Here is a 22,681-nt window from a genome sequence, read left to right as displayed (position 1 = left end):
GGATGACTTATACATATACTACCCCGTCATACTCTTTTTCGTAACACTTGTTGTATTGTTCTTCCCTGCGCGAGTGCTCTACCATCACAGCCGCAAGTGGTTTGCGTACACATTGGTAAGTCTGGAAGTGCTGTCATCTCAACGGCTGCTAATGCTTTGCAGTGGCGTCTCGCTTTGGCGGGAATATACCCAGTCGAGTTTCGCGATTTCTTCGTTGGCGACATGTTTTGCTCCCTGACATACGCCATGGGTGTAAGTTTCGTCCCACGCTGGCTCGTCAGCATTGACTAACCCATTCTCCAGAACATTGAGCTCTTCTTTTGTCTATACGCGCAGGGGTGGTCGCACCCCACTCAGTGCAATTCATCGCACTCACGACTTCTTGGTTTCTTCACGACTCTGCCAAGCATCTGGCGTGCCTTTCAGTGCATAAGACGTTACTACGACACGCGCAATTTTTTCCCGCATCTTGTCAATTGTGGCAAGTACACAGCCTCGATTCTCTTTTACGCGACGTTGAGCATGTATCGCATCAACAAGACGCTCGAGTTGAAGAGTGTGTTTATCGCCTTCGCCACCATCAATGGTCTATACACCAGTGTCTGGGACCTGATTATGGATTTCAGTAAGTCGAAATTTTTATTCCAAGCCCATGCGACTAATTTGATCAGGTTTGCTGGATCCACAGGCCAAGAGACCATTCCTCCGCAACTATCTCGGCTACAAGCATGTCTGGATGTACTACGTCGCCATTTTCTTGGATCCAATCCTGCGATTCAATTGGATTTTTTACGCAATCTACGGCGATGACCTGCAGCACTCGGCTATTCTCTCGTTCCTCATCGGCTTGTCGGAAGTCTTCCGCCGAGGCATGTGGACCATATTTCGCGTTGAGAACGAACACTGCACCAATGTCGGTCGCTTCCGTGCCTCGCGCGACATACCGCTGCCATACAGCATTCCAGCGACGTCGGAAGAGAGCTTTCCGCAGGCGCCATCGGTCAATCAAAACGGCGAGGCTCGTCAACGGCCGTCCTCTGCGCGGAGTGCCACAACCGCCGGCGCCACCTCGACCGGCTCTGATGCCGGACACCTCGAAGCGCAGCGCACGCGCAGCCGCAGCATCGGCGAGCACGGGACTCCATTGCAGCGCAACATATCGCGGACGACGACGTTTCTCCATGCGGCACATGCGCAAGACTTTGAGCGCAAGCGCGTGCCAGATTTGAGAAACGTCCGCGATGCCGACGATGACGACGATGATGACGATGACGACGAGGATGAGTTTGAGGACACGAGTAGCGATGGCCTGGGCAGACGCAGCGCGGATGAGCGGCCGAGCGGAAAGGCCAGGACGAGGAGCTCGTTGGATCGCGCGGTGAGCACGGAGAGAGAAAGAGAACGTGAGCGACGAGGATAACGACGCGGCGCAGCGCAGCCAGCGAGAAAGCCGAGACAGACTGGCGCCTGTTGACGAATTTTTCATTTTGGAGATACCCGTTTTACATTTACTATTGGTCTTTGGGATGTTGGAGACACGAGCGCAGCTTGGGAAGTTTCTAGTCTGGTACCGGAAGCATTTCTTAGACAATCTTGTTAAGACTGGCGTCGAGGGCTAAGGGTATAGCATCAATACGCTAGAATTCAAAAGATATTCGAGGAAAGGCAAGGGATGGAGCTTGTTGTTTGCAATGCTGTCATCGCAATGAGTTTGGCACAACTGAATGTTTGAGCTGGTGACGGTAGGACATGGAAACTATCCATCTCGTAAACGTGTGGATAGGGAGCATTCAAGCACCCTGTCAAAAAGGCTTGGATAGAGTATAACCAGGGTCTCTGTGTGGAGTCAGGGAGCTTTCAACACCCTACTCGAAGATACGGGGAGCCGTCGTAGTTGTGCCAAAACTTTTGCTACCATTACCAAGCTCCCAAGCCTTGTCAAATAGTAAGGCGAGTGTTCAGGGAGCAGCCATCGTCGCTGTGCACACCAAACCGACAAAAGAATAGTGTTAGGGCTTGCGCGGCTGCCCCAAGAAGCAAAGATCAGCGTAGTTCCTAGCGGCGCGTTCGCTCTTCCGCGTTCCCAGCGCCGTTCTCTCTCTCAAGCTCAAGCTCCCCACACCACGTCCCACGGCGCAACCTCTCCACACGCTCAAATTCGCCCTTCCCTACCATTACCGAGTCGCCGCATCTCGCCAATCATTTGCGGATCATCACACCCTTTTACCACACGTCGTACACGCCCTGACCGTCCCTGCAAACCGGCGACCCGCATAGCCTGCAACACTTCTGCCGGCCTCATACAGCACACCGACCTCAATGCGCCGCCACGACTAAAGGCTTTCCAGCAAAAGGCTACGCTGTCGACAGCCTCCAAAGGCGACGAGCAACCCAAGACGGACCACAAGCGAGCGACGCTGCTCCGCGGCTGACACGCCGTCGGCGTCGTCACCATGGCCGACAAATTCATAGAGGTCTACCTCAATAAGCTGGTAGATCCAGCTTCAGGTACAGCAATCTCCCTTTCGCAAGCCCCAAAGGCAGCGATACGGGGACACGTGGGCTGACTGGACCTTGGTGTAGACCTCAAAGTCAAGACTGGCGTGGCAACAGAAATCCGGGACAACATCGAGCAGTGCTGCTCCGGCTCGAGCTACAATGTCTTCCTGGAGAAATTTATACCCATATTCTTAAAGCTGCTAGAGGGGCAGCCCGTCTTCATAAGCACCTCACAGGAGCAGGTTGGTCGTTGCGCGTTCTCGATACTGTGTGACCAGAGTAATGACTCCAATACCAGAGGCTACGCAACTGCATGCTGGAAATCCTTCACCGGCTGCCAATGTCCCCCGTCGAAGCACTCGAACCGTATGCCCCGCAGATCGTCGACAGGTTAATGGTTCTGGCCAGAATCGAGAATGAGGATAATGCGGTGCTGTGCATGAAGATCATTATGGACTTTGAGCGGCATCAGACCAAGGTTCTGGCGGACAAGGTTCAGCCCTTTCTCGATCTCATTGCGGAAATGTTCGAGAACATGGATGGCGTCGTCAAGGACACATTTGACAATCCTTCCGGCTCCGCCTCTCAGGCTGTCCCGTCGACACCGAGCAATACACAATTTTCGCAATCGCCACGGCCCGGCTCACCAGGCGCATCGGCGTCGTCGTCAATGTCGGGCGACATTGGAGGAGAGGCACAACAGACACGGCATCTGCTGAAGGGTATGCAATCGTTCAAGGTCCTGTCAGAGTGCCCGATCATTGTCGTCTCGCTCTTCCAAGCATACCGGAATTGCGTCCACAGAAATGTCAAACGCTTCGTCCCTCTCATCAAAAACATATTGATGCTGCAGGCGGGACCGCAAGAAAAGGCACACGCGGAAGCCAAGGCTCGAGGAGACATCTTCACTGGCGTGAGCAAGGACATCAAGAACCGTGCCGCGTTTGGAGAGTTCATCACCGCCCAAGTCAAGACCATGAGCTTCCTGGCCTACTTGCTCCGCGCCTATGCGCAGCAGCTCCAGGATTTCCTCCAAGTCTTGCCGAATATTGTCGTACGTTTGCTGCAAGATTGCCCCCGGGAAAAGTCTGGCGCGCGAAAAGAGCTGCTCGTCGCCATTCGGCATATCATCAACTTTAACTTCAGGAAGATCTTTTTGGGAAAGATTGATGAGCTACTGGACGAGCGAACCCTCATCGGAGACGGACTCACCGTTTATGAGACGATGCGTCCCCTTGCTTATAGCATGCTGGCCGACCTCATCCATCACCTGAGGGAGAACTTGTCCCGCGACCAAATACGGAGGACTATCGAAGTTTACACCAAGAACTTGCACGACAACTTTCCCGGTGCCAGCTTTCAGACCATGAGTGCCAAGCTGCTGCTAAACATGGCCGAGTGTATCGCCAAACTCGAGCCCAAGGAGGAGGCCCGCTACTATCTCATCATGATTCTCAATGCCATCGGCGACAAGTTTGCTGCAATGAATCGGCAGTATGACAACGCCGTCAAACTCTCAAAGAAATGTTCTCCGCCTGTGATCGAGGCATCACCAGAGAATTTTCTCGCTGAAAAGGACAACCCACCAGACTGGGATGAGATTGACATCTTTGCCGCGGCACCCATCAAGACATCGAATCCCCGCGAACGCGCCTCCGACCCCGTCGGCGACAACAAATTCCTATTCAAGAATCTTCTCCATGGCCTCAAGAACCTGTTTTACCAGCTGCGGGCTTGCAATCCTCCGAAGATCAAGGAGGAGATTGACCCCAGCGTTGCAACGCCAGCCAACTGGCACGAGGTCTCCTATGGGTACAACGCCGAGGAGGTCGAGGTTCTTATCAAGCTCTTCCGCGAGGGCGCACAAATATTCCGATACTATGCTGTCGAGAAGCCGCAGATGGAGATACAAAACATGTCTCCCAGCGAGCTCATGGGCGCCCAGCAGATGTTGTCGAATGGCAGCAAGGAGGAGAAGGAGCTCTTGGAGACGTTTGCCACCGTATTCCACCACATTGATCCCGCAACCTTTCACGAAGTCTTTGAATCCGAGATACCCCACCTTTACGACATGACGTTCGACCAGCTCTCGCTCCTCCACATCCCTCAATTCCTTCTCGCCAGCGAAGCCACCTCCCCCAGCTTCGCCGGCATGCTCCTTCAATTCCTTATTGGCAAGATTGATGAGGTCGGCACGTCCGACGTCAAAAAGGCGTCGATTTTGCTCCGTCTGTTCAAACTCTCTTTTATGGCCGTCACCCTCTTCTCGCAGCAGAATGAGCAGGTGCTGCTACCTCACGTCACAAAGATTGTGACCAAGTCAATTGAACTCTCGACGACGGCGGAAGAACCCATGAACTACTTTCTGCTTCTGAGATCGTTGTTCAGAAGTATAGGTGGCGGCCGTTTTGAGCTCCTGTACAAGGAGATTCTGCCTCTGCTGGAAATGCTCTTGGAAGTGTTGAACAACCTTCTCATGGCCGCAAGAAAGCCCTTAGACCGCGACTTATTTGTCGAGCTATCCCTTACCGTCCCGGCGCGGCTGAGCAATCTTCTGCCGCACCTGAGCTACTTGATGCGGCCGCTGGTCGTGGCCCTTCGAGCAGGCTCGGATCTTGTTGGCCAAGGATTGCGCACACTTGAGCTCTGCGTTGACAACCTCACTGCGGACTACCTAGACCCCATCATGGCGCCCGTCATTGACGAGCTCATGCAAGGTCTCTGGGAACATCTGAAGCCTGCGCCTTACAGCCACTTCCACGCACACACGACTATGCGCATCCTTGGCAAGCTGGGAGGCCGCAACCGCAAATTCCTGCAAGCGCCGCCGGAGCTCGACTTCAAGGCGTATGCCGATGACGCTGCCAGCTACGACATTCGATTGATCGGCTCGACCAAGGAGCGCGCATTTCCTGCCGCCGTTGGTGTTGAGAACGCCATAGCCAAGCTCAACGAGGTCCCCAAGGCACCTGCCGCGATAAAGTCGGACGGCTTCCACAAGCAGCAGGCTTTCAAGTTTGTTGTTTCGCAGACAAAGCTTTTCCTCGGCTCCGACCACCTTCCCGACGACTTTGCACAAATGGTTCGCCTGCAGGCTGAGGACTATGCCGCGGGTAAGCATGATGTTGGTCCTGATGTCCTCGATGCATCGGAACGGGAGAAGTCGATTGTCAAGATGTACGCCGAGCACGAAACTCTGAGGAAGCTGCTGAAGGCCGTCATGACGGCCGCATCAATCCCCGAACTCAAGGACGATGCGTATGCTTTCATCCACAGTGTCTGCCGGCATTTTGCCCTCTTGGAGCTTGGTTACTCTTTGGCGTACCTCAAGCACAAGAAGAAGCCGTTCGATGTCAATACTGGCGAAGGCCCGGTCCTGGTCGAAGGCCGCGTGCTCCTTGAAGCAATTGGCGAATCTTTGGCGTCTGATGATGCTCTGGTGGTTGACGCTGCCGAGGAAGCGCTCAAGTCTTTGTACGCTTCCATCGTCACATTGTTCGGCTCGTCCGAGAAGGCTGAGAAGCTACCCTTGCTCAAGAATCTGGCCGACATCTTTTGCCACAACTGCCACCAGGAAGAGTGGTTCATCAAGCACGGCGGAGTTCTCGGTATTGAGATTGTGACGACGAAGCTCGGGGTTAGCGATGCTTGGGTCACCGAAGGCCAGCGGCTCAACCAGTTCGCCAGGGCGCTGATTTACGTCATGCAAGACATGCCGCTTGATCTGACCAGCTCGACCCGGGTGAATGCGCAGCGGACGCTCGAAAAGCTGCTGCGGAGGTGTGGTGGTCTCTGGACCAAGGAGGACCTCTCCAAGCCTCCGGATCACAACAACAAGCTCCTCAGTCTTTGCGGGTTCCTGGTCACCATGCTTTCGCACTTGAACAAGTACGTTCGCAAGGCCGCGCAGGAAAACCTGAGGGTTATCGCGGAATTGTCTGGCGCGGAGATGCACGAGCTGGTCTTGCCTGTCAGCAAGAGATTGTTGGATCCTATTTTCAACAAGCCACTTCGAGCCCTGCCGTTCTCGACGCAAATCGGCTACATCGACGCCGTCACTTTCTGCCTCAAGCTTGGACACGGAGTCTTGAAGTTTGACGAGTTGTTGACCCGTCTTCTCACTGAGGCTTTGGCACTTGCTGATGCCGAGGACGAGGGACTGACTGCGAAACCCCATGAACAGCGCAATGCCGAGGCCATTGTCAACCTTCGGGTCGCCTGTATCAAGCTCCTGTCTACCGCCCAAACCTTCCCTGAGTTTACCTCCACCTCCGCCAACCAGACATTCCTCCGCGTCATCGCCGTCTTCTTCAAAGCTCTCTATTCTCGGTCGCCGCAGGTAGTCGAGGCCGCCAACGTGGGCTTGCAGGGAGTGTTGCACACTACCAACAAGCTCCCTAAGGATGTGCTCCAAAGCGGTCTCCGCCCGATTCTGGTCAATCTTCAGGACCCCAAGAAACTCACGGTCGAAGGATTGGACGGGCTCGCACGGTTGCTGAAGCTGCTTACCAATTACTTCAAGGTCGAGATTGGTGCGCGCCTGCTCGACCACATGAAGGTCATTGCCGATCAACGCGTCTTGCAGGCCGTTTCGTTCACCCTCATTGAGCAGAGTCGTCCAATGAAGACAGTCACGGCTATCCTCAACATTTTCCATCTCTTGCCCGCGGCAGCTGTGAGCTTCCTTGCCCCCTTGGTACAGAGGGTCATGGAACTGGAGTCGGCATTGCGGAGGACGCACTACAGTCCTTTCAGGGTACCGTTGATTAAGTATCTCAATCACTACCCGAAAGAGGCATGGAATGAGTTTGCGCCAATGATAAGAGATCACGCAAACGGTCGATTTTTCGCTCAGCTTGTTGCAGATCCGGCAAGTGGTCCTCTCAGGACGGCGGTTGTTGAAGACACGCAAGGCTTCATCAATTCATTCATGATTGATGATGAGCAGAAGCGGTGTCCAGCGGCCATCAACGCAATCCACGTGGTCCATTCCGTGTGCAAGCATCCTGAGACTAGCACGTGGCTTGTCAAGCACCCTGATCTACGGAAGGCTTTGCTCGAGTCCGGCAAGATGTTGGAGACGCGTCAGAGGAAGAACGAAATCGAGGCCAACCTGCGTCTCGCTGTCGAGCAGGCGGGCGAAGACATCATGACCGTCTTCACTAACTATCTGACTCACGAGCCTGACAATCTAGACTTTTTTGTCGAGGTAGTGGATGCTGTGACGGGCGAGGAGCTCAAGGCTTGCCCGTCACTCTTCCATTTTATCTACAAGCAAATGATCGCTAGCGAGAGCATCGACTACTGGCGGACACTAGTGACGCGCTGCATCGACCTCTACACCGGGCGCAACACAACGCAGAAGACCAAGACGTTTGTGTTCCACTACATCGTTAATCCAATCTTCGCCATGGACGTCATGCGCAACTGGGACAGCCTGTTTGGCAAGGCCAAGGGGACCGTCAAGGGGACCAAGCTCATGGACAGGACCATGACCGACTTGATCCACCACCGCATCTGGCGGGTTTACTCAATCGATCAGGTGGAAGAGACGGGACAACTGGGCGTTGATCATTCACGCATGGAGCTTCTGCAAATGTCGACGCTGCTGCTCAAGTACCACCACACCAGCGTCCACGAGGCACGAAAGGACATCATTAAGTTTGGATGGTCCTTCCTTAAGTTGGAAGACATCATCAACAAACATGCTGCCTACGTCCTCGTTTCGTACTTCATTGCACACTACGAGACTCCTCCAAAGATTGCCATTCAGATCTACTCGCAGCTCCTCAAAGCGCATCAGAACGAGGGCCGCCCGCTCGTCATGCAGGCCCTCGAGGTGCTTGCTCCCTCCCTGAAGAAGTGCATCGGCGGCGTCGACAACAAGCAGCCGCCCATGTGGGCTAGAATCCCAAAGAAAATTCTCACCGAGGAGAGCTCGAATCTGTCACAGCTCATTTCCATCTTCAACTTCCTCGTCCGCTATCCGGACCTGTTTTACGAAGCTCGAGAGCCGCTGTCTCATACAATCATCCACTCGCTGTCCAAGATTGCGCAGCCGCCCAACCTCACTGGAGATCATAAGAGGATCGTGCTCAACTTGATCAACTTGATTCGCAGCTGGGAGGAACGTTCGGCCAAGGAGTCGGGCCTGACGCTTGAGCAGCTGCGCATCTCTCCTGGGCCGAGGTCTCCCAAGCGGAAGCATGATGGCTCGATGGTTGCGCCCGACGCGCCGCAGAGATCGTTTGTCGCGCCCACCCAGCTGCGCTTGGTGCTGGTCAAGTACCTCGTGCATTTCATCATGCACCTGGCGGAGCGCTTCCCTGTGCCATCCGCCAAGCTAAAGGATTCGATGAGCCCGCCTCCGCCTTTGCCTCCGGCTTCGACCGAGGCGTGCCAGATGGCACTGTATCTCCTGCACGAGATGCTCTCGCCCTTCTACTGGGGCGACTTGGAGATTGATGGCATCCTCAGTCGTGTTGAGCACATTTGCCTTGCGGAACCCAAGACTGGCGAGCAGGAGAAGCCGGAGCTGCACACCACGCGTCTCATCAACGTACTGCAGATTCTCAGCGTCCTTGTCAACGTCAAGTCTGCCGAGTGGATCATAGCGCATCTGCCGCAATTCCAAAAGATGCTCGAGAAGCTGATTCGCAGCGATAATACCGAAATCCAGGACTGCTTGCATTCGTCGCCGGATGAGGATAGCAGGCTCAAGCTCCAGCCCCTGCTGAAGTGCGTTCTCGAGGTTTTGCCTGAGCCAGCTACCGACGAGGATGGAACCACGACAGAGGAGACGCCCGCGACCGAGTTTGTCGCCTTTTGCAACCAGGTGGCCACAGAGACGCTGTCCAACAACAATAATCTTGCGGCTATCAACTTGCTTTGGACCATGTGCCAACGACGGCCTGACGACATTGCCGCCGAACACATTGCGTCCATGTGCAAGGTTCTGAACATTATGAGCAGGGAGCATCTCACAGCGCCGCCTCAAGCTCAGGGACAAGCGGGCGCGGCACCACGTCCAGACCAGCCGAACGGTCCTGCTGCCGGGTCATTTGAGCATGAGATTCAGACCAGCTTGATTCTCAAAGCCATTGACTTCTTGGCTTCGCGCATGCCACACCTTGGAGACCAGCGCCGGCCGTTCTTGACTGTGCTGGCATCGCTTGTGGAGCGCTCGCCCAGCAACGCCATTTGCCAGAAGATTGTCGACCTGACCGAGGAATGGATCTTTGACAGCAGTGAGCCGGTACCGACTCTTAAGGAGAAGACGGCCGTCCTGTCAAAGATGCAGGCATTCGAGCAGCGTACCGACAAGACGCTGCTGACCAAGTTCTTAAACCTCGTCATTCGCATTTACGAAGACCCGAAGATCACGCGGTCTGAGCTCACGGTCCGCATGGAGCATGCGTTCCTCATTGGTACCAGAGCAGAAGACGTCGAGATGCGCAATCGCTTCATGACCATCTTTGACCGCAGCCTCAGCCGGACCGCCAGCGCTCGTCTCAATTATGTCATTGCCTGTCAAAACTGGGACATCTTGGGACGCTCCTTCTGGCTGAATCAGGTCATTCACCTCATGTTCGGCTCGATTGAGATGAGCTCTACTGCACGTCGGCACCACGAAGACTTTATGGTCATGCAAACTTCGCCGCTCTTTGGCACGTACAAGGGAGACTCGCGCGTTGGCGATGCCATGGTTGACGACTCACTCGAGTCTCTCGTGGCACAACACCGTCAGTTTGTCCAGTCGCTCGGCGAAGTCAAGGTGCGCGATTTGTTGGAGCCGCTCATGCACCTCCAGCACGTCGACTCGAACCTCGCAAGCGACATCTGGGTCAACTTCTTCCCGCTCTGCTGGGCTGCCTTGCCTAGGGACGACCAGGCCGACTTGGAGAAAGGTCTCGTGGCGCTTCTAACCAAAGACTTCCATATCCAATCCATCGACGAGCGCCCCAACTGTGTGCAGACGATGCTAAAAGCGATTGTCAAGGCTCGACCGCGAGTCAAGTTCCCTCCGCACATCATGAAGTTCCTGGCCCAAACGTACAATGCTTGGTACACGGCTCTGTGCTACATGGAGAGCTACGCAATCGATCCCATCATCGACACACCAGCCATTAGGGACAGTAACCTGGACTCGCTTTTGCAGGCATACTGCCAGCTCGAGGAGCAAGACTTGTTCTACGGAACCTGGAGGAGGCGCTGTCAATTTGTCGAGACCAATGCCGCTCTGTCGTACGAGCAAAATGGCATGTGGGACAATGCGCAAAAGCTGTACGAGTCGGCCCAGCTCAAGGCCCGCACAAACGCTCTGCCCTTTTCGCAACAAGAGTACATGCTCTGGGAGGACCATTGGGTGCTTTGCGCGCAGAAGCTTCAACAATGGGAGATTCTGAGTGACTTTGCGAAGCACGAGAACTTTAGCGATCTCTACCTGGAGGCCATGTGGAGGCAGTTTGACGCTTGGACAAACAGTGAGCAGCGCGAGCAGCTCGAGTCAAGTATCAAGGCCGTTTCGGATGCGCCGACGCCCCGCCGGGTCTTCTTCCAGGCGTTCTTGTCGCTACTCAAGCTCCACCAGCAGCAGGAGTCGCCACAGGACTTCAACCGGATTTGCGACGATGCCATCCAGCTGTCAATCAGAAAATGGCACCAGCTGCCCAAGCACATCACAAACGCGCATATCCCGCTGCTCCAGAACTTCCAGCAGCTGGTCGAGCTGCACGATGCCAGCGTCATTTGCAACAGCTTGGCCAACACGAACCAGCAGAATCTGGACCACAAGTCTCAGGAGCTCAAGCTTCTCCTGAGCACTTGGAGAGACCGGTTGCCAAACTTCTGGGACGACATCAACGCCTGGCAGGACCTCGTCACCTGGCGCCAGCACATCTTCCACCTCATCAATGGGAAGTACTTGCAGCTGCTCCCTCAGCCACAGGGAAATGCTAGTGGAAATTCGTTTGCTTACCGCGGCTACCACGAGACGGCTTGGATCATCAACCGATTCGCCCACGTGGCGCGTAAACACAGTCTGCCGGAGGTCTGCATCAACCAGCTCAGCCGCATCTACACGCTGCCCAACATTGAGATCCAGGAGGCTTTCCTCAAGCTCAGGGAGCAGGCCAAATGTCACTACCAGAACAAGGCGGAGCTCAACAACGGGCTGGACGTCATCAACAACACCAACCTCAACTACTTTGGAGCCCAGCAAAAGGCCGAGTTTTACACGCTTAAGGGAATGTTTCTCGCCAAGCTGGGCCAGAAGAATGACGCCAACGACGCCTATGGCAGCGCGCTGTACTTTGACATCAAGCTTCCAAAGGCCTGGAAGGAGTGGGGCCGCTACAACGACAACCTGTTCAAGGAGAATCCGTCGGACCTCAGCAAGGCCGAGAATGCCATCAGCTGCTACCTCGAGGCAGCGGGCTCGTACAAGAACCACAAGTCGCGCGAGCTGTTGGGCCGTGTGCTGTGGCTGCTCAGCCTCGACAACAGCGAGCGCCAGCTGGCCAAGGCGTTTGAGAACTTTAAGGGAGACACTCCGTCTTGGTACTGGATCACGTACATTCCTCAGCTGTTTGGCGGTCTCTCGAGACCCGAAGCCCCCATTTGCAGACAGATTCTCGGCAAGTTGGCAAAGACGTACCCGCAGGCGCTTTTCTTCCAGCTGCGCACCAGCCGCGAGGATTACCACCAGATTCGCAAGCAACAGGAGGCCAAGGAGGCGAGGGAAAAGGCGTTTAAGCAGAAGGCACAGCAGGCGGCGCAACAGGCGCAAGGCGGCCAGTCTCAGCAAAACGGCGAGGGGTCGCAAGAGAGACCCGGGTCGACGGTCAATGGCGGCCAGGGTCAGGCCAATGGCCAGAATGGTCCAAAGACCGAAGGCCAGGGCACCCCGAATGGCGAGCAGTCGACAGTCCTCAAGAAGCCGTGGGACTATGTCGAGGAGGTCATGGCCGCGCTCAAGACGGCTTTCCCCCTCCTGGCGCTGTCCATGGAAACGATGAGCGATGGCATTGCCAAGCATTTCAAGTGCCCGCCCGACGAGGACGCCTACAGGCTCATTGTCGCTCTGTTGAACGACGGTCTGAGCTATGTTGGCCGTCAGCCCGCGTTGTATGCCCAGGACGTCAAGCTTCCCAACTCAACCGAGGCTAACATCACTCGGTTCGCCGAATCGGTTCTGCCACCGCACATTCGCCGGTCTTTCGAGGCCGACTTTGTCAACAAGAAGCCGACGATGCACGAGTACATTCAGAAGCTGCGCAAGTGGCGCAATCGGTTCGAGGAGAAGCTGGATCGCCGGCGCCTGACGCACAACCTCGAGACGTACACGACGCATCTCAGTGATTTCAAGTACCAAAAGTTTGACGAGATTGAGGTTCCTGGGCAGTATCTGCTGCACCGCGACAAGAACCAGGACTTTGTGCGTATCGAGCGTTTCCTGCCTGACATTGACTTGGTCCGCACAGTGGGCTTCTGCCATAGGAGATTGAAGATCCGTGGCCACGACGGTAGCATTCATCCGTTTGCCATCCAGCATCCAGCAGCTAGGAATTGCAGACGTGAGGAGCGCATCTTGCAGCTCTTCCGCATCTTCAACACCATTCTCGCCAAGCGCAAGGAGAGCAGACGTCGCAATCTGCAGTTTACGCTGCCTCTGATGGTGCCTCTGTCGCCCGGTGTCCGCATGGTGCAGGATGACTCGTCGTACATTAGCTTGCAGGGCATCTACGAAGACCACTGTCGGCGCAACGGCGTCAACAAGGACGAGCCGATCCTGTTTGCCATTGAAAAGCTGCGCAGCATTGGACCACAGCTCATGACGGCGCAGCCGGCGCAAGGCCACCCTCAGGCCGACCTGATCCGCCAGCGCAACATGGAGCACAGCGCGTCAATTCGACTCGAAATCTTTGCAGCCGTGCAAGAAAAGTACGTTCCTCCCACGGCTGTCCTCGACTATTTCAACGCCACGTACCCCGAATTCTCGGACCTGTGGCTCTTCCGGCGACAATTCTCCAACCAGCTGGCCGCCCTCACCTTCATCACGTACATTATGCACATGAACACGCGCTACCCGCACAAGATGAACATCTCGCGTCGGACGGGCAACATCTGGGGCTCGGAGCTGGTCCCCAGCATGGCGGGCGGCAAGCCGCTGTTCCACAACCCGGAGCCGGTCCCCTTCCGGCTGACGCCCAACCTGCAGACGCTCATGGGCCCGCTGGCGACCGAGGGCATCTTCGCGCCGGCGATGATGGCCATCGCGCGCTGCCTGGTGGAGCCCGAGGGCGAGCTCGAGATGCAGCTGTCGGTGTTTGTCCGCGACGAGATGCTGCACTGGCACACGCAGCAGCACCGGCAGCCGCCGTCGATGGCGTCGGCATCGGGCAGTGGCGGTGCGGCCGGCGGTCTGGAGACGCAGCTGCGCGAGAGCGTCGAGCACAACTCGACCCAGATTGTCAAGCGCGCAAAGGGCCTCGCCGAGTGCCCCACCAGCAACAACCTCCCCGCCAACCAGACCGTCATTGATCTCGTCGCCATGGCGGTCAATCCGGCAAAGCTTTGCATGACGGATCCGCTTTGGATGCCGTATTTGTAGAGGTGGGGTGAGAGGGGCGGCGTGGAGGGAGTGGAGCACATTGTCTTCGTGGCGAGGAGAGAGGGAGAAGAGACGAAGACGATTATTACCATGCAAGTCGGGGTTAGCGAACAGAGCGAGAGCAAGGTCGCGATGGATGGATGGATGGATGGATGGGCGGCTTGCAGTGCGATGGGCGTTTTACAGGAGTCTATTTTTTTTTATCTGCTTATCCCCACAGATCATCTTCACCCCGTTGTTAGTTTTTTTATTCTTTTCATATCTCCAATTCTCCTTTTTTTTTTTTTTTTGCGTCTTTTACGAAGTGCCAAACAGAAAGATATCATGGGCTGGTTGGTCGGTCGGTGGGGGTGGGTGCGTGCGTGGTGGAGTGATGCGGTCGTTGGTGGGCGGTGAATTTTTTTTTTGGTTTTTTTTTTAATACAGGGGTTAGTTGGTGGTTGAGTGGATTTCGGCAAGTTTTGACATGCCCGCTTTGTTGTTCGCTGTGGCATTTGAGGTGAGGTGGTGGGTGCTGGGTGCTGGGGATTGTATGGTGTCACGAGTTTACTTATAGACTTGATTGATCATTGTGTTTACTTGATTGAACTGGACTGAGATGAGACTCTGTGGTGGTGAGTGCTGTTGCTGGAAGAAAGGTCTTGGTGCTGCGATGAGCGACTGGCTGTCATCAACTGTCTATCTTGACGGTACGATTTAAAAAAAGAAGTTTGGCTGCAACGATGCCTACCTGGCCACAAGAAGTCAAGAACCGTGTTGCCTTTGTTTGCTTTGATAGCCTCCACTGCGCTGGAAGATGTAGGAAGACTTGTTGACTGAAATTAAGGGACCTGGAATCATCTCTCTGACCAACTGAACTGATTGAAGAGTGGTAAATCTTTTCGTCTCAAGAGTGAAACAGCTCACCTCCCTCCTCCCTCCTCCCTTTCACCTTGATGAGAGCGCTTGCCTAGAAGGCTAATTTAGAGGTTAACAAAGGCAACGCAAGGAGAAATGATTTTAGAAGAGAAGCTGATTTTCGCGACGTGATTGGTCATGATGTTGTGCTGTGTTACCATGTAGCATTACAGCGCTAGTAGTGTTGAAGCACTGGCAGGTATCTGACGTGCCTTCTAAAATCCAAATGCGCGCTGTAACTCCCTCCTCTTTAATGAGCAAGCCAAAAACCACCTATATTAACCTAGTATGTAAACTAAAATAGCCGTTTCCCCCATCTTACTTGGTGTACCCGCCTGCCTACCTAGCTGGGTGGATAGGTGGGTGATTAATGCAGACTCATAAGCAACGCAACGCAACGCAACGCATCAGCCCTTGCTAACCCAGCAATCAATTAATACCGTCTCGACATTGCGTCGCCGTAATCACTCTCATTCTCATTGCTAAGTTGCTCCCATTGGTAGTGGCCCCTATAACCATGTCTAGATATGTCTATAAGCGCTTGTTTTTTGCACCACTCATCACATGTATATTTTTGTCTCTTACCTCACAAGCTCTATGTCTTCTAATTACTGTTTTTGGGCCTTCCCTTTGCGTCACCTACGAGGGCGCACCTACCCAAAAGGGCGATTTTGAGAGGCCGCAGCATCCCAATGATGAAGACAATTCAACGCCATTAGGACGTATCTTGAGCAACGCACTCGATGTTGGCGATTGCTCAGGCAATGCAACGCAAAAGAGTCGTCGACTGTGTTGCGTTGCTTGTAAGCCTGGATTAATGTCTCCATGTATATGTACCCCAATGACGCCACCAACTGTTGGGGGTGATGTTGTAAGAGCTATACTTGTGTGCATTGGTGTACTTGTATATGTACTTGCAACATCACCTCTTTTTTTTTTTCTCGCCTTTTTGGCGCTGCCTTGCGAGAGGCGTCGGGTTCAATTCACACGCGTTCCGCTGGCCGCGGCATGTTCTTTTTGTCGCGCGTCACGGCGGCTCATGGTACCTATGCTGGCAGCACATGCTTTTGGGATTTTTGATTCTAGGGGTGGTGAGGTTTGCAGGGAATAATTGATTTGGGGAAATGGTAATTTGGGAGGTTGAGCACCCCTTGCAGCATTGATTTTGATTTTGATTTTGAGAAAGCATGCACGCTGAGCTGCTTTTACAACGCTATCATGCCCAACTCGGTCGTCTTTCTTTCATCAGCCAACCCTTCGTAACGCCGTCCCTTCGTGGGCAAGTAACTGGTGGGGGCGGGGCCGGGCGAATCTATGGCGTCGTGCCCGCCGGCCATATGTACAGTACAAGATGTCGTCCCAACCCGTTCCAACCGTCCGTCTGTCTCCTCTTTCTTTGGTAGCGCCCGTCCGTGATGACAATGCAAGTCTTGTTGTTGTTGTTGTTGTTGATTCTGTTGGCCCCCTTGGTGGGGCTTGAGGGATATGGAAAACACCATTCACTACCGTGTCCCTGTCGGCTCTCATCACTCCATGGCCGTGTACATGTCGAGCTCCTCGCCGGTCCGTCGCCGCCTGCGGACGGGGTCGCTGTGAGCCTCGACGCCTGGTCCGACGGGGCGAGATTGTGCTCGCCGGGCCGGGAAGATCTGCAGCCAGTGTCAGGTCAAACTTGTGCAAAGGTACGGCAAGCTGCTGAGCACTCCAACATACCTTGGTCCCAGACCAACCCAGGCGGAAGGCGATTTCGTGGGCAAACAGCTCGCCAAAGCCAAGCATCAAGCCATTGATGAAGGGAAGCACCAGGTTTATGGCGGCGCCGCGCACCAGGCCCCACAAAGTGGGCGGCGTGTAGAGTATGACGGGCGAGTTGCTGCTCGACGACGTGGCGGGCGACGCCGACGACGACAGCTCGTTGTTGCCGTCGTAGTTTTCGCTGTCGGACGGGATCGTGACCGACTCGGACATGGCGTTCCGCGGCTCAGGACCTGGAGAAGCCATGGTAGACGAGGGATTGCGGGGATACGTGGGCGTAGGCTAGGAGGACGGGATGCGGGTCGTCGGCGGTGGTTGATGGGCGGAGGGCGGAGGGTGGACCGCGGGGGCGGTGAGTGGACGCGCGCTTGCTTGGCGCTTGGTTAGCTGCCCTCGCTCGCGCGTTGGAGCTCGAGTGACGGTGACGTTGCGCCGCGAGTCAGCAAGCTCAACTTCCTTAGCACCACCACCGGCACAGGAACCTCAACCACCTCTCCTCCGCCATCCAACACTCCACCTCTCCAATTCGGTGCCCACTCGACACTTTCAACACACCATCAATCAGCTTCACCTCGATATTCCCTCTACGATCCTCCATCATGGCCGAGCCCTCGGGTGCTGAGCGCGATGATCTTATTTCGCAGTTCTGCTCCGTCACTGGCGTTGGTCCGCAGCAGGTAGTCTTGCCCGTCGCCAGCCCTTCACCCTGCTAACACGCAGTTCCAGGCCGAGAACGCGCTGAGAATGGCCGAGTGGGACGTTCCAAATGCAATCACACTGCACTACGCCGCGCAAGACGAGGCACCAGAAGCTTCTCCCGAACCAGCTGCCGAGGCGGCGGCCCCAGCCGACTACACCGGCCCTCGCACCCTCGGCGGAGCTCCTGCACCCGACCCAGCACAAGCAAGCTCTTCCAGCTCGTCGTCTGCACAGCGCGCGCGGGGTGGCCTGAGGACGCTGCGTGATCTCCAAAACCAGGGCGGCCCTGCCCAGGGCCACGGCCACGCTCACGATGATGATGACGAGTCGGGGGAGGATCAAGACTTTTTTGCTGGTGGCGAAAAGTCTGGCTTGGCTGTGCAGAACCCCAACAGCGGCCCCAGTGCGCGCGACCAGATCAACAACATCATCGACCGTGCGAGGAGGTATGCAAGACCTGAGGAAATGGATGGAATTTGGCTGACTGTGCTAGAAATGTTCCTCGTCCCGGCGGTGATGATGAAGACTCCTCGTCGCGTCCCTCGTTCTTCCACGGAGAAGGTCGTACCTTGGGTGGCGACGACGCGCCCTCTGTTACCGTTCCCGACCCCAATGCCAACGCTCCCCGCCGTCCCGAACACGTCCGCCGCATCATGCACCTCTGGCGCGATGGTTTCTCCATTGACGACGGCCGCCTGTTCCGTTACGATGATCCCGCCAACAGAGGTCTCTTGGACATGATCAACAGTGGACGCGCGCCTCTTGACATTCTCGACGTGGAGCCCAACCAGGAGGTTGATCTGGAGGTATATCCTCACAAGGACGAGGACTACGTCGCGCCCAAGCCCAAGTACAAGCCCTTCTCCGGCCAAGGCCAGAGGCTGGGTAGCCCCACACCAGCGGCCGCGAGTGGCAGCTCCACCCCGACAGCTGCGGCAGCTTCGTCCAGCGCCGCAGCCGCGTCGAGCTCGTCTGCTGCCTCTGCTCCCACGCCTGCAGTCAACGTCGACGATGCTGTCCCTACCCTGACGATGCAGATTCGTCTTGGTGACGGCACTCGTCTGCAATCGCGCTTCAACACTACCCACACTGTTGGCGATCTCTACAGCTTCGTCAACGCCTCCAGTCCGGCCAGCCTCCAGCGCCAGTACGTTTTGATGACGACCTTCCCCAACAAGGAACTCGAGGACAAGAGCCAGGTCTTGGGTGACATGGCGGAATTCAAGCGTGGTGGCGTGGTGGTCCAAAAGTGGAAATAGACGATTGCTCGAGTGCAAGTCTGGTCGGGGAAGGGAAAGAAGTAATTGCGATTGATGGTGCAGGTGGCTTTTTTCCTGCGATTAGAAATTGGGCCAGAGAGCCTTGATTCAAAATCTTGCTCTACAAGCTGAGATCGGAAATTTCATAGAATGAGCTGTGAATGGCTCCGAATTCTCAATACATATTGCCGTCGCAGTTGCACTCTTCTCATGTTGATTTAAAGTTCGGAAATCAGTAAATGTGATTGGCCAATGCCGAATCTAAACTCCGCTACGACCGACAAGGATATGGAAATTCTGTACCCCTCCCCCTCCTCCACAACCCCACACTCTCTTATTTTGCGACATTGTTCAATCGCGCTTTCACAGGACACGGACGGTTGCTGAGATGCCTCTGAACAAGCTGGACGGCCTCGAGCTGCCCGCCGCGGCGGACATGCACGTCCACCTGCGCGACGGCGCCATGATGGAGACAGTCGTGCCTACGATCAGGCAGGGTGGAGTGAACACAGTCTACGTGATGGTATGCTCTCTCAGGGAGCTCTTGCAAAGTTGCAAGCAACGTCTCTCGCAGTGCTAACACCATTGGCCACGACAGCCCAACCTGATCCCGCCGCTGACGACGGTGCCGGCGGCCCTCGCGTACCGCGCGCGCCTGCAGGCCCTCGAGCCCAACGTCACGTTCCTCATGTCGCTGTACCTGCACCCGGACATCACGCCGTCGACGATCAAGGAGGCCAAGGCGGCCGGCATCACGGGCGTCAAGAGCTACCCGGCGGGCGTGACGACCAACAGCGCCGCCGGCGTGCTCGACTACGAGGCCTTCTACCCCGTCTTCGCCGAGATGGAGCGGCAGGACATGGTGCTGAACCTGCACGGCGAGCTGCCGCCGACCGCAGGCAAAAAGGAGGGGGGCGACGAGGAGGACAGCGAGGACATTACGGTGCTGAACGCCGAGGCGCGCTTCCTGCCGACGCTGCGCGCGCTGCACGCGGCGTTCCCGCGCCTGCGCATCATCCTGGAGCACTGCACGACGGCGGCGGCGGTGGCGGCGGTGCGGGCGTGCGGGCCCTCGGTGTCGGCCACCATCACGGCGCACCACCTGTACCTGACGGTCGACGACGTGGTGGGCAACGGGCTGCACTTCTGCAAGCCCGTGGCCAAGCTGCCGGCGGACCGGCTGGCGCTGCTGCGCGCCGCCGTCTCGGGCGACCCCAAGTTCTTCTTCGGCAGCGACAGCGCGCCGCACCCGGCGGCCAAGAAGACGGGCGCCGACGGCCCGCCCGCCGCCGGCGTGTTTACCCAGATGCATGCCGTCCAGCTCGTGGTCGAGGCGTTGGAGAAGGCGGTTGAGAAGAAGTGGATTAGCGAGGATGAGGTCACGGAGGAGAAGCTGGTGCGCTTCTTGAGCGAGAACGGCAGGAAGTTTTATGGTGGGGAGGCGGGGGAGAGGGAGGGCAAGGAGACGATTACGTTGAGCAGGGGTGAGGAGCGTGTGCCGGAGAAACTGAGGCATGAGAAGGGCGAGGTCGAGGTTGTGCCGTTCAGGAGGGGCGAGTGGACGTGGAGTCTGCAATGGAAGAAGGCATAGGTCTCTTGACCGAGGGAGGTCCTGGCATGAGGCGATGACACTGGTGGCGGAGTGGAGTTCAGAGCGGAGATGAGATATCCAATGTTCAAGTTTCTGATACACGGGATGAGCACTCCATGCCCATTTGCGAACCCCTCTCTGAACATCTCCTTCAGCAATGGGCTGCAAAAGAAACGCAAAGCCCAGGGAAAGACAGTCGAGGTGGAAACAGTCGTCAGGGCGGAGAACTGGATGGGTACCTGGAGCAATCCCTCACGCTCGACCAGCTTCGTCTAGTGGAAGACGTGCGCCCGGAGCAACCGTCACCGACTCGAAGACCCCGCGGCTCACTTCAGGAGCAGCCACTACGCTTGAAAGGTTGAGGCAAGTCCAGACATATCCATGGTGGTTGAAGTGGTCCGTTGAAAGTTGGGGAACTCCGCTGATGGTTCCTTGGGGCAGAGGAGTGCTTGCTACGTTCGACATCTGATTGAGAGAACAAGGCAGGTTGGAGGGGAGTAGCATGACTGAGGCCCGAGGGCCCACCGGTATACCCCTTTGCCAACAATTCGATTGGATTGGAAATGTCCAGAAAGCCTCCCAACCAGAGATCTTTTTCTACATCCGAACAGATGACACCAGAACCGTATGCGCACGCACGTCTTGACTGTGCAGCAAACCTACATGCATGGACAAAATATTCTCTTCGACAAACTCAACGCTTGCCCCTGATCTTCTTCTCCCTCTTCAACTCCTCCTGCCTCTTCTCCTCGTACCTTTGGGCCTGCTCCTTGAACTTGGACGTCATGCGCCTGGGCAAGCCCGACTCGTCCTTCTTCGCAAGACCCGCGTCCTGCATGCGCTTCTTCCCGCTCTCCGCAATGCCAGTGACGCCCTTTTTCATGCGCCAATACAGGTCCTTGTGCTCTGGTTCGTAGTCTTTGCTTCCCGGCGCGGGCTTGGGCGCCTCGTACTTGAACGTTTGCACGCTGCTGCGCGGCTTAACGTCGATGACGTTGGAATTGTTCTTGACGTAGAGCGGCGTGATGCGCAGTATGCGGCGGACGGTCTGGTTGCGGAGCAGGAAGGATTGCAGCGCGCCCCAGACGGTGGTGACGACAAAGGCGAGTTGGATGGCGGCCGGCTGCGATGCCGTGACGAGCACTGAGATGACGGGCATGATCCACACCATGACGAACTTCATTTGCGGGTTCATTGCGCCGGTTCCTTGGGCCATTTCACCGCCGAGCTGACTCTGTCAGCGCATCTTCAGTCAAAGTTGCGGGACCTTTCCGACTTACCCTTCCAATCATGTGCAGAAAACCGCCCATGGCCAGCGGCAGGATGTAATACGGATCACCCGAGGTCAAGTCCGTTATCCAGAGAAAATTGCCATGCTCAAACCCAGGCACCGGCAAGCTCGACATGGCCCTCAGGAGCTTCCACGTGCAGAAACCAATGACAACGTTCGCACCGACGGGGATGAACTGGCTAAAGGGGCTGATTCCAGCGCTCTTGTAGACCTGGGCGATGCGATCGCGCTCCAGCATCATGGTGGTGAGGTCCTGCTTGCTCTGCGCCTCGCGCATGCGCGCCTGCGCGGGTCCCACAATGTCGTTGACCGCCGACATCTTGCCTGCCGTGTCGGAGGCCTTGGCGGCGAGTTTGAACAAGGCCAGGCGCATAAGCAGGCCCGTAATGATGATTGACGCGCCCCATCCCGTCCCGCTGTAGATGTGTACGTGCTCCAGCAGCCACTCGATGCACGCTGTCGGCCCGTAGCCGTACTCGAGACCAAGTGCTTTGAGGTAGCCAATGTGCTCGGGCATGGATGCCAGGCGTGCGGCTTCTTCGCTCAGCCCGCTCGCATTTGCGGCGTTGGCTGCGCTGGCGGCGACGTCGGCAGACGCCTTGACCGACTCGTCGAGCGCGGCATCGAGTTGCGATTGTGTTGCGGAGGACGTGGAGGACGCGAAGCGGATGGCGGAGACGGTTGAGCCGAGGACGAGGGGGGTGCGGAGCGCCGATTTGCTTGTGGTCGAGGCATTGAGAAGTGGACTTCCCAGGCGCGCGGTGGAGAACTGGAGACATGTTAGAATCACACGAGGTCTATTAAGGCAATTGTCGAATACGGACTGATCTGGGAGAGGAGGAGGCGATTGTTAGAGGCAGGCGAGCGGCATTGGCGGGCCGCAGCCCTCTACTTAACAACATGCTGAAGCTGTGGGCGGTGTTGACCGGGAGTGCACGGTGGATCCGGACGATGATGGAGCTCTGAAGTTGGCGGAGAAAATGTTGGTCGCTGCCGTCCGCCGTACATGCATCTTGGTCCGTGCGCCCGCGGAGCTTCAAGGTCACGACCGAGTGTACAACTTTGGGATGAATTTGGAT

The 22,681-nt window shown here is 56.2% G+C and overlaps 6 protein-coding genes across 6 annotated transcripts; 3 read left to right on the top strand and 3 right to left on the bottom strand.

Annotated features, from left to right (window-relative positions):
- Window positions 1-405: 405 nt before the first annotated feature.
- On the bottom strand, window positions 406-1,925 carry BKA78DRAFT_183524 (uncharacterized protein). Its single transcript, XM_066883451.1, has one exon. It carries the CDS (start codon window positions 1,484-1,486, stop codon window positions 668-670), a length of 819 nt encoding a protein of 272 aa, XP_066740977.1. The 5' UTR covers window positions 1,487-1,925; the 3' UTR covers window positions 406-667.
- A 528-nt stretch (window positions 1,926-2,453) lies between these two features.
- Window positions 2,454-14,239, top strand: BKA78DRAFT_345881 (uncharacterized protein; the record flags this gene model as incomplete). Its single annotated transcript, XM_066890509.1, has 3 exons — window positions 2,454-2,508; window positions 2,584-2,741; window positions 2,798-14,239. The coding sequence occupies 3 exons, from the start codon at window positions 2,454-2,456 to the stop codon at window positions 14,108-14,110; spliced, it is 11,526 nt and encodes a 3,841-aa protein (XP_066740976.1). The 3' UTR covers window positions 14,111-14,239.
- Window positions 14,240-16,100: 1,861 nt separating this feature from the next.
- BKA78DRAFT_321396 (outer membrane protein Tom13) lies at window positions 16,101-17,138 on the bottom strand. The gene is made up of 2 exons (XM_066889020.1): window positions 16,721-17,138; window positions 16,101-16,656 (listed from the first exon to the last, which is right to left on the bottom strand). The coding sequence occupies exons 1-2, from the start codon at window positions 17,006-17,008 to the stop codon at window positions 16,534-16,536; spliced, it is 411 nt and encodes a 136-aa protein (XP_066740975.1). The 5' UTR covers window positions 17,009-17,138; the 3' UTR covers window positions 16,101-16,533.
- Window positions 17,139-17,361: 223 nt separating this feature from the next.
- On the top strand, window positions 17,362-18,720 carry BKA78DRAFT_355273 (uncharacterized protein; the record flags this gene model as incomplete). Its single annotated transcript, XM_066891879.1, has 3 exons — window positions 17,362-17,439; window positions 17,489-17,907; window positions 17,955-18,720. The coding sequence occupies 3 exons, from the start codon at window positions 17,362-17,364 to the stop codon at window positions 18,718-18,720; spliced, it is 1,263 nt and encodes a 420-aa protein (XP_066740974.1).
- A 167-nt stretch (window positions 18,721-18,887) lies between these two features.
- BKA78DRAFT_374269 (uncharacterized protein) lies at window positions 18,888-20,352 on the top strand. The gene is made up of 2 exons (XM_066892788.1): window positions 18,888-19,243; window positions 19,319-20,352. The coding sequence occupies exons 1-2, from the start codon at window positions 19,109-19,111 to the stop codon at window positions 20,309-20,311; spliced, it is 1,128 nt and encodes a 375-aa protein (XP_066740973.1). The 5' UTR covers window positions 18,888-19,108; the 3' UTR covers window positions 20,312-20,352.
- Window positions 20,353-20,892: 540 nt separating this feature from the next.
- On the bottom strand, window positions 20,893-22,523 carry BKA78DRAFT_183392 (60Kd inner membrane protein-domain-containing protein). Its single transcript, XM_066883449.1, has 3 exons — window positions 22,427-22,523; window positions 21,592-22,371; window positions 20,893-21,539 (listed from the first exon to the last, which is right to left on the bottom strand). The coding sequence occupies exons 1-3, from the start codon at window positions 22,502-22,504 to the stop codon at window positions 21,006-21,008; spliced, it is 1,392 nt and encodes a 463-aa protein (XP_066740972.1). The 5' UTR covers window positions 22,505-22,523; the 3' UTR covers window positions 20,893-21,005.
- Between the last annotated feature and the right edge of the window lie 158 nt (window positions 22,524-22,681).

This window comes from Phyllosticta capitalensis, assembly GCF_038381095.1.
Source record: "Phyllosticta capitalensis strain CBS 128856 chromosome Unknown BKA78scaffold_9, whole genome shotgun sequence".
In the NCBI taxonomy this organism is placed as follows: domain Eukaryota; kingdom Fungi; phylum Ascomycota; class Dothideomycetes; order Botryosphaeriales; family Phyllostictaceae; genus Phyllosticta; species Phyllosticta capitalensis.
The sequence above is the reverse complement of the archived record's forward strand: the minus strand, read 5'-3'. Positions and strand labels throughout refer to the sequence as shown.